This window comes from Pyrus communis, chromosome 2 (assembly GCF_041283825.1).
Source record: "Pyrus communis isolate YQ-2024b chromosome 2, ASM4128382v1, whole genome shotgun sequence".
In the NCBI taxonomy this organism is placed as follows: domain Eukaryota; kingdom Viridiplantae; phylum Streptophyta; class Magnoliopsida; order Rosales; family Rosaceae; genus Pyrus; species Pyrus communis.
Window position 1 is genome coordinate 15,941,306 of NC_142566.1, and position 10,636 is coordinate 15,951,941.

General features: G+C 40.6%; 1 protein-coding gene and 1 pseudogene across 2 annotated transcripts; both read right to left on the bottom strand.

The window, feature by feature from the left end:
* Positions 1 to 402: 402 nt before the first annotated feature.
* On the bottom strand, positions 403 to 4,022 carry LOC137748699 (RNA-binding CRS1 / YhbY (CRM) domain-containing protein). Its single transcript, XM_068488875.2, has 5 exons — positions 3,367 to 4,022; positions 2,570 to 2,697; positions 1,727 to 1,952; positions 1,511 to 1,638; positions 403 to 1,206 (listed from the first exon to the last, which is right to left on the bottom strand). The coding sequence occupies exons 1-5, from the start codon at positions 3,908 to 3,910 to the stop codon at positions 1,000 to 1,002; spliced, it is 1,233 nt and encodes a 410-aa protein (XP_068344976.2). The 5' UTR covers positions 3,911 to 4,022; the 3' UTR covers positions 403 to 999.
* An 865-nt stretch (positions 4,023 to 4,887) lies between these two features.
* On the bottom strand, positions 4,888 to 9,959 carry LOC137747893 (glyoxylate/hydroxypyruvate reductase HPR3-like; annotated as a pseudogene). Its single transcript, XR_015955877.1, has 2 exons — positions 9,784 to 9,959; positions 4,888 to 5,424 (listed from the first exon to the last, which is right to left on the bottom strand). The product of XR_015955877.1 is annotated as a glyoxylate/hydroxypyruvate reductase HPR3-like (transcript).
* Positions 9,960 to 10,636: the final 677 nt, after the last annotated feature.

Genomic DNA, 10,636 nt, shown 5'->3' on the forward strand with positions numbered 1-10,636 from the left:
CCAGTGCACCTTTTCCGACAAGTAGAAATTGAGGGAGCAACAAGATTAACAATGGCGCCGGCAAGTTTGTAGGAAATACGCCGGCGACAGAGAATTGACGAGCCTGAGGTCAGTATCAATACTCAGAGTCGGAGTTAACGCGTATTAATTAAATCCCTCCGGAGGACAATTGATTTGTGTGAATGCTTGCAGACAGTGAATACTAAATCCTCCAATAAAAATATGTACTCAACATAACTCTAGTTTGACTCTGCATCCCAGGCCTACCCGGATAAGTTCTTGCGTCCAGACGCCCGTATAAGGGATCCTTGGTGTACAACCGGTGGTATAACCCCCATTAGTATCTCTCTGATGCAAAATCAGAAAAAGTAAGCACGCGGTATATAGAATAGAATCAACAGATGAACAAAGTGAAATCGAGATATATGCGCATACAGCAACCCCCATCATCATCATAGAGATTTGGAGGCAGTTGGATTCTTGCAGAGTCGCTTTCGTACAAGTCTAATTACAATTTAAAACATGATCAATGCCTTGATAAAAAAGCTTGAACCAATATAGCACACCATTGCAGAATAAGGCTTGAGTAAGTCTTGCCCAACTGGGGTTGGTATCTCCGCCAAATGAGAGTCGGATTCATGGAATCACTGTCCTACATGGAGGGCAGCTTACAAATGGTGAAAATCGGATCCAAAGAATCTCTACAATTCTTACCCTGTCTGTCACCTTGTCTCAATACTTCAGTTGACACTCGTTTTCTTTTTCCATTTTGTGCTGCGACAAGAGGGAACAGTTTAGATCATGCCATCTAGTTTCACTGCACAACCCACAAGTTCACCCCAAATACTATTTCCAGGATATTCTGGACTGCGTCCATTTGGCTCTGCATGAATTCCGAATTTGCAATCGGGAGAAGGAAAGTTCGATCAAATCTGAGTCTCCAACCAACAACACCTATTGGCACCTGTATTTGCAGCAATGAAGTGACTACTCATCTTCTCAAGACGAGAATTCATTTAGGCTACTGTTGCCATCTGATTCTGACTTATCACACGCCTCTGCGCCAGAACCCAAATCACCTTCTGGACCATCGAACAGTTCTCGATCTGGAAGTAAGTATCCACCCTCTGGAGGCTTATAGTCCTTCCCTCTCCACACCACAATCTGTTCCTTCTCAAATGTCACCAGGATACAAGGAACAAGATCCTGTAGCAACAGTAAAGTTTAAATACGAGAACTTAATAAACAGAAGCAATCATGCTATTCATGCATGCAAATACACATTTAGGTTTCGAGCGCAGTTCGCATCAACAAAGCCATGAAAGTTGAGACAGCAAGAAACTATTATGGTCTTTCGAGGATATTCAAGCAACTGTTCCCATCATAAGACATGTCAGATACAGGAAGAAATGCAGTTGGAAATCCCCATGACTAGCCATTTGAATGCACTTTCAACTTGTACACAGAAGTAAGCTTAAGCAGAGAAGAAAAAACAGGTTTGACAAATTACCCGAAGTTTGCAGCCTATTTTCTTGTAATCACTCTTCTCAAATCCCTGGCAATCTATCCGAATCAGCTCACAGCAGAGAAAAGCATCTCTGACCATGGATACCAAACTACCATAATAACCATTCTTGGCTGCAGTTTCAACAAGATCGTAAATAATAAGTAGACACGCATCTCAATTCTCAAGTCATCAAGTCCATAAACCAGAAAAAGAATGTACCAAGTTTTGTTAAGGCAGGGACAGCTAATCCTCTCTTTCTCATTTCCTTTGTTTCCGCAATGCTTAGGCCATCAATTGTAGTTTTGATCAGCTTGGGATATACAGGCTCATGTGGTTTCCACAACATTAATGGAATCACGGGCCTCTTCTTGGGGTTATAGTTCCTGCCTCTGTATAATACAAGTACACCACCATGTCTGTGGATGATTTTTCCAAAGGTTTTGTCCTGCAACATACACATGAAACCTGCATTTAGCATTTCTTCCAAGTTCCAAGAAATAATAGTGAATCCTGTAACCATTCTCATATATAACTCAATTCATCATGCAAAGACAGATTATATGTTGCATTTGATTTTTTATTGATTCAAAAAAGGTGCCTTTTTAGAATGTACCATAATGTGAAACATCAGTGTTACATTGTTTCAACACTTTCTCAATTACACAATCGCACCCTTGATCCCACAGAGGCCCTTCTTACAAACTGGGCAGCTCTTCCTACAGAGCTTCAAAATTTCATTTTTCATGGTCAAACATTCCCCCAGATAATGATGCCAAATGTCAAGGGCATCTATATTAAAATGTCAAACAAACTATAAAACTTTGCAACAAGGTTGATGATGGAATGTAGAAAAGAACTTTGATGCTTTAAAGAACTAAAAACCATATGCCAAGCAGGACTGTGCAATGAGTAGCATATAGCTGAGAATTCGTAAACGCAAAAAAGGGCCTATGTGGTACAGCACACATACCATATTGTAAAAGACTCGAGGAAAAGAGAAAAATGAAACGATAGTTCCATCAGAGGAAAGATACAGAGCAGTAATTAGAGAACATAAGATACCTCAAGCTGGTTGCAAACATTTTTCATGTCAACAGTCGGAACACCTATACATTTTATCCTCACTGCCTCATCGAATTTCCAATGGTTATGAATATCATTCAGCATATTGTGAGTTAAACCATCTCTCCCTACAAGAAATTAAATCATAGTACACCATAAGACGATAACAGAGATAAATAAGAGGGGGAGATGAATAAACATAAAGGACACTACTTATTCTTGTTTAGTAATTGCTTAGTGATATAAAAACCTTTAAACATTACAAGGGGGATTTTTGACGGAATAGGGATTGCATCAACCAGTTTGACAAAATAAACCAAACGAGAACGACCGGAGGAAGCAGACGCACCAAATAGAAACCAAGAACATAAGACCATACCCTTATTACTCACAAATCGCAGTAAAACCAAAATACAAAATACCATTATTATCAAATACTCTCCCCAGCTCCCATCTCAGAAACCTCAAAACCATAGCAATCAAAAGAAATAGCAGACCCCCAATCCAACAAAAACGGTAGAGAATACAAAAAGCTCAGACCCGAATAATCAAACAGAATCGAAATAGACAATGTACAATACTCTGAACCTCAAGCAACTCAATGCTATGTCAATTACAGCAAAACCTAATACCCAATTCATCGAGCATATTAAGCTATCCAAAAAGCCGAAATCTTCTCAATCAAACGAAAAGCGGAGTGGCCCAATCATCGTACAAACTCTACAATAAAGCAATTATCAATTCCCCACATTCCTCAATCCAACAAAGCTAATGAAACACAAAGCAAAAATTCATACCCAAATTAATTTGCCTCTTGGTTTTGGGCCTCTGGCACTTTTCCACCAAGATTTTCCTCTCAGCGGGACTGAGAGGCTCTCCCTGAACCTTCTCTCTCCTCCTCCTCCTCTTCTCCTCCAACTTCGGGTCCTCCTCCGCTCCCTCCACCGACCGCACCTTCGAGTCCACGGCCGGGGCACACACTCCGATCCACTCGCGGTCGATTCGGCCCGGCCCAAAAGGCGAGTACTTGGGCTCCCGCAGCCCGATGGGCCTCACAGCCGGGTTGCTCTCGGTGTAGCTGTACCTGAAATCGAAGGGCAAATCAGAATGTATCGGCTTCTGACCCGTACGGTCGAGGGACGACGGCGGGCGGTACTGGGGTTTCTGCTTTTTCTTGGGGATATGATCAGGGTTAGGGTTATGGTCTTGGGGGTCTGGGGAAAGGCAGGGTGGGGGTTTGAAGGAGTAGCGGTCGTGGAGTTTCGAGGGGTTGGAGAGGTGGCGCGTGAGAAGGAGTTCGAGTGGGTTTGGCTTTTGGCGGGAGAGCTTGGTGAGCAACATGGAGGGCTTTTCTTCGATGTGTGATGATTGAGTGTGAGCGGAAAGGGCGAGCAGAACGCGAGCGAAAACTAAAACACCCCTCCGGGGCTTTTCTTGGATATGCGATGACTGAGTGTGTAAATAATTTAGAAATTATATATCAAGATTTATTAAAATCAATGTTCTGTTTAGATTTTTTGTAAGTCGTAAATATTTGATAGTTGTATTGTTAATTGAGACTTGATTTCTGATCATTTTAACTGATACGATAAAATTTAAATACAATTGTAGAAGCATTAGTAATATTTTTATCATTGTTCATATTACACTTTCATTTTCTTGTTGATAAAGATTGAGGATTCAAATTTAACAATTCTTTTGATTTTCGAGTATTTTGATTTTAATGAGGGATAATACTTTCTGATTCGACTCAATTAAAAAATGTCACGTGGTATTTTGTTTTTTTTTTTTTTTAAACATGTCCATTATTTTTTAAAACAATAAACATGTGTTAAATATTATTGGACAAAATCAAAAGGTGGGTAGACGAGTGAGCCCTGTATAAGTTTTCTCAACTCTAGAGAACAAACAGATTTTATTAACCATTTACCTTGTTGACTAAGGAAATGAGTAGCATCATTCGAATCCCCTTAAGGTAACGCAGAAATGGCGATCAACCTTCGATTTCTGGTTCGTGTTCTTTGTTTCGCTTTGCAACCAGTGAGGTGTGAATTTACATAACATGGAAGAAAGACAAAAGAAAATTTACAGAACCAAACATCTTCAGTCGCTTTATTCATTGTAAATCATTCAACTTTCCAAACAAATACCAACAGCGATATGGCAGTTCTTCATCCTTCTCTTCTCTCGTCACTTCATCTGTCGAATCAATTGTTTGTACCCTGCATCGAGTGGTTTCTGTATGAATAATCGCCATCGGAGAAAAACCATAACGATTGCAAGCAAGATGGTACACAAAATTATGAAGGCACTAACCTGCAAATAGAAATCTATTCAACCATTCACCACTTCAGAAAGCAATGGTTTATTTGAGAAGAAAGCCTCCAAATTCGCTACTGCTAGATCACTCAAATCCTTGTCGTAGCAGCTTGATGCGGTGACAGGACAACATTATCAAGTCCAAAGAGCTCCTTCGGAACTTCAGACTCATTCTCAAACACATCCAATCCATCCAAGCCAGCACCCTTGATCTCTCCTTGCACCAAACACTGCACCATTTCGTTCTCATCGACAATAGCTCCACGCCCTACATTAACAGTCACCCCCTCTCTTCCCAATGCCAACGAGACTTTCTTGTTAATCATGTGGTGGGTTTGAGCAGTCAATGTGCAGCGAACAACAAGCACGTCGCTATTAGCTGCAAGTTCACAAACATCGGAATAGAAAGGGTACGAAACAGATGGTTTTTCCTTCCTTGGGTTGTACAAGATAATGCAATCAAATGCCTCAAGTCTTTTAGCAACTTCTAAGCCCATGTGTCCCAATCCAACGATACCAACTCGCTTCCCTCCAATCTGAAATTTCCTATCAAGAAAACCACTTTAGATCACCAAACACAAGAAAAAGAAAAGAAGGAAGATTCATAGTTCTATGTACAAATTTCAATGCTTAACATAACTATAAAGTTCAAAGGAACTGCTCCCATTTATGGGGAAATTCCTTATCCTCCGAACTGTGTTCATTTGTTTTCAGTATCGGCTCTCCATAAAAAAAATTCTAGAACACACCGGTTTATGAGATTCACTGCTTGAATCAAGAGCGGAATTTTCATGCTCTAATCCAAATATTTCAGTCTAGCGGCTCTAGACGTTGACAAACCGGAGCATCACATACACTCATGTAACATAGAGAATTAAAATCAAATAAAAACTAATCAATCAAAATCTGCATTTGACAATCTTTAATTTTTACATCACATCACAACAAACAAATAAAGGGTATGACTATATCGACTTAAAAACTCAAGAATATCCTATTTTCCAGAGCAGTGGAGCACCAATGAATTTTTGATCGATTAATTTAAACTTCATACGTACAATACAACTACAAGTACCTGTCTTCCATGCAAGTTCGGTTTTCTCTCATTTATCGCGAAGGAAATTAGGTGGTACATTGTTTGGCAAACTATGATATTAATCATGTTGGGGTTCATTTGTGGGATTCTTGTCTGCCGTGTGCAATTGCGGCTAATGTTCATAATCTTTCGGGCCTTCCAAATTTTCGTTTCTCTTATAAGTTCTCTTAATTGATTTTTTGTTTCTAATAATTTTCTTCTTGTTTGGATTTGTCTTCATGTCCCCTCTAACTTATTGTATCTTTACTTTTTCTTGAATATATTTTCACAATACCTTTGTGCCTACGAACAAAGGCCTTTCCTTTAAAGCAACAATCTCTGCAATCGAAATGGTGGTGCCATCAAGGTTCAACGCCTTAACACCAACAGGTTACCCCTCCTCATTTCTATGAACAAAAGAAGTTGCAAAACGATCTAAACTAACCAACCCATCAAAATTCGACCTATAGGATTTGACACCAGCATCCTAGAGAGGAAGGAGTTGCACACCACTTGTTTGATTTAATGTCGAGCTCAAAATTTCCAAGCATTGTTTGGCTTTCAGGCTTTCTACTTGTCATTAACTCTAGCATCCCAAGCCGTGGGTTCTTACTAACTCTGGCATCCTTGATGTGAGTTTATTTACTTGCTCTAGTATATTACTGTGAGTATTTGCATGGTTTCCTTCTCTTCTTCAATGGACATTGGGGAAGAAATGATGGATGGCCTCAATATTACGTTTGAAGATAGCTTGGACTTGGAGGAGAGATCTGACAATAGCATCCATTTGGTTGGGAGGCTAATTGCAGATAATGAGCCCCCCCCCCCCCCCAACAGTAGTCAAGGAGGTTCTCAGGGCAGCATGGAACAAAATGAGGGTGGTCAGGGTTCAAAGGGCGAAAGAAAACGTTTATGCCATCACGGTGGGGGAGGAACAAATCGCTAGAAAAATTTTGGAGGGCAACCCCTGGTTCATCAGGGATTATACTTTCTCCATGAAGTTTTGGCCATCTGTTCACTCTCTTGATAACATTGCTGCTGATCAAGCTGTTTACTGGATACAGGCTCATAGGATACCCAAGAATTATTGTATAGTGAAGAATGCCAGAAGTCTGGGGGCAAAAATTGGGGTAGTCCTTGAAGTGGAAGATCCAGCAGATATGGGATTTCGTGGTTTCTTGAGATTAAGGGTGGATTTCGACTCATTTCGAGCATTAATTACATATTGTTTGGTGCCATGCCCAACTCGGGGCTCCTATAAGATTTGATTCAAATATGAAGGATTGAGAATTTTCTGCTACCGATATGGAAGGTTAGGCCACTTGAGTGAGTGTACTCGTCCGGCGCCATTATTACCATTCGGTGAAACTCGATTTAATGGTGAACTTAGGGTGGAATCTGCATCCAGGGCAAATTCCATGCTTTTTCCACAAAGAAGGGGAGCTACGACGACCGGGGCCCGTGAAAACCATTGGAGAAGAAAATGGGAACAGAGTGATAGTGGATTCTACTGTACTTGTTTATTCTCTGTGCAAAGGGATTGCCAGCGCTAATAGCTGAGAGGGCACAGCAGAGAATGATACAAGGTGTCTCCATATGTACGGAGGCACCGGCAATTAGTCATTTGCTATTTGCATATGATAGTTTACTATTTTGTCGAGCGACGAAATTGGACTACAGGCAATTACGGGAGGTCTTAAAGATTTATGAACATGCTTCAAGGCAGAAAGTAAACCTCGAGAAAAGTGAGTATTGTTTTAGCAGAAATGTAAAGTGATCAGTACAACGAAAGCTTGCTAGGATCCTTGGTGTGAGTCGTGTAGAGCGACATGAGAAATACCTTGGTATGCCAACATTTGTGGGGAGGAACAGAAGCTTGTGCTTTGGGTATCGAAAGAATCGTTTATGGAAGACATTAAAGAGTTAGAAAGGTTAGATGCTAAGTGCGGCCGAGAAAGAGGTGTTGGTGAAGGCAGTGGCTCAAGCAATCCTTAACTACTCGATGAGTTGCTTTCTTCTTCCCAAAACCTTCTGTGATGACTTAAACAAGTTAATTGCATCCTACTAGTGGAATGGTGACGAAGGAGAAAAGAAATTGCACTGGTGCTCTTAGGAACGTCTTTGTAATCCAAAGAATAAGGGTGGACTTGGGTTTTGACTCTTATATGCATTCAATTTTAGTATGCTAGCAAAGCAGGGGTGGCGATTGATGGCAGACCCTCACTCTCTAGTTTCTACAGTTATAAAGGCTAAGTACTTTTAGAATAGCTCTTTTATGGAAACCCTATTAAAATCTGGGAGCATCATATGTCTGGAAAAGCATTTGCATAGCAAGGAAAGTTTTAAGCTTGGGTCTAAGATGGCAGGTAGGCACTGGGCAATCCATCTATATCTGGGATGACCCTTAGATTCCCATCCCATCTCGATTTCGCCCATATTTGCCCAAACTAGTAAGATGCATGGTGGCAACGGTAAATGAGTTAATCGATCCAATTGCAAAAGGTTGAAAGATTGATATGCTAGAAAAGCTCTTCTCTACTGAGGAGGTAAATTTGATTTGGACAATTCCACTAAGTGTTCAAAATCCGTCAAATCACTTGATGTGGCACCATGAAAAACATGGAAGGTTTATGGTCCAGTCGGCCTACCATGTGGCGAGAAATTGGCTACAGCCCACAAACTGGGGGGCGTCATCCCCTAACTCCGATGATTCTAAGATCTAAGCAAAAGTGTGGAGTGCAAACATGCCACCGAAAGTTAAAATCTGCGTATGGCAACTTGCCAATGAGTTGGTTCCTACTAGGGCTAACTTGGCGGCAAGACATATTACCACAGATGTGGAATGTGTATTGTGTGGTGTGTATGGGGAATCTACCATCCACCTAATGAAGGAATGCCATTACACTCTAGAGGAACACTCACCTTCCATCCTTCATGATATGGATCAATGAGATTGTGGATCTGATACCTAAGGTAAGCTTAGATGTTTTTCTTATGGTTTATTGGGCACTATAAGGGGCACAGAACAAGAAACTCTAGGACGATAAGCTAGTGTCTCCTGAGATATGCACTGCTAATGTTATTCAATGGTGGTTGAAGTTTACCAGAATCACAAATGCAGGTGCGGAACAAGACAACAGATTGAGAAGCACCCCCAGATGGATTGTCCCACCCTAGAGGCGACTTAAGTTGAACGTTGATGGGTCCTGGAATGCAGAAAGCCCAGCTGCTGGTTTTGGTGCCATTATCAGGGACGGTGATGGTCTCTTTGTGGCTGCTAGTATTGGAAGTTTTGAAGATATAGCCTCCTCGTTGCTCTCGGAAGCTATGGAAATGAGGGCAGGTTTGCTATAGGCGATTGACAGGGGTTATCAATTCCTTATTATTGAAACCGACTCGCTTCAGATTGTAGAGGTGCTAAGGGATCCTATCCTCAATTTGCAAAGCTCTACTCAATAAATCACTGAAGCAAATATTACCCACATTCGCCGAAACACAAACGCTGTTGCTCACCGCCTTGCAAAAGTCGGCCTATCTCTGATGCAAAGCTGTGAATGGATCGGTTCTCCACCTAGTATCATAATTGATATAATTGTTGAGGACTGTATATAGCTCTATGTTTAGAGATGGATCAACCTTTGTAATGCAATTAATGATGAAATAAAATCTACTATCGTATCTTTAAAAAAAAAAAATATTTTCACAATAATAATTTTTTTTATGATAGCTTTCTTTAATATTTTTTCACAATATTTTTTTTTATGATAGCAATGTTGGAGTGGATGTGTCATTATTGTATTAATTAAAAAAATATATTTACCTTAGAACCAAGTAAAATCTCCTCTGCTAACCGAATACCCATCTCGAACAAACCGATTCACGGCCGAAATCTTCCTCATGACGTCCAGAAATAACCCCACAGCCATGTCAGCGACATCAGCAGAAAAGACTGGAGAGGAATTCACAATGCACACGCCATGTGCTTGACACGTAGCGAAGTCGACATGCTCAAGGCCTGCGCTAAGAGTAATTACAAGCTTCAAGGAAGGGAGCATTTGGAGGAGCTGGAGTGTGATGGGGGTTCCGAGGGAGGAGGTGAGGTGGACCTGGGCGGAGGTAACGCGGGATTGGAGGAACTGGGGCTGAGGAAGAGGGGAGTCCCAGGCTTTTGGGGCTAAATTTTAACATTTAATTTCATAAATGTTTGTTTCTATGAAAAAAAATTCAAATATAACAAAAACCTTAGTTGAACAGACCCGTATACCCTCAAACGGTAAACCTAATTACACTTAACAAAAACACTTCCTGATCATCTACAATTTGCGGACATGTTGTTCGAACTAGTAAGGTATATATCTTTTACAACCTCAACCTAAATCAAAGTCACTCTCTTCATCAACCAGTACTTTTTTGTGTCAACCACGAATCTCAAAGTTGTCATATGGTGAACAAATTCGACTTACAATTCATAAAGTGTGCAACTTATTAGTAAATTTTGTTCAATTTATTGGAGAAATTCACTATGAATTCCTAACGATGTGTTTTATTTGGAACGAAGTGTCAAAGTATTGTGAAGAAAAGTTGTGCACTATCAATATGTCCATTTGCATCTCGTGGATAGACTTGGAGCATTAATTTTTTTATAAAAAAACAATTCAAGAAGAGATCTGCTG

What these genes read in the sequence shown, in the direction of transcription:
- LOC137748699 (XM_068488875.2), bottom strand. Translation starts at nt 3,910, where the DNA reads ATGTTGCTCACCAAGCTCTCCCGCCAAAAGCCAAACCCACTCGAACTC. An exon ending in CAAGAGGCAAATTAATTTGG is followed by an intron (nt 2,698 to 3,366) that starts GTATGAATTTTT and finishes AATTTCTTGTAG; the next exon opens with GGAGAGATGGTTTAACTCAC. An exon ending in AAATAGGCTGCAAACTTCGG is followed by an intron (nt 1,207 to 1,510) that starts GTAATTTGTCAA and finishes CTGTTGCTACAG; the next exon opens with GATCTTGTTCCTTGTATCCT.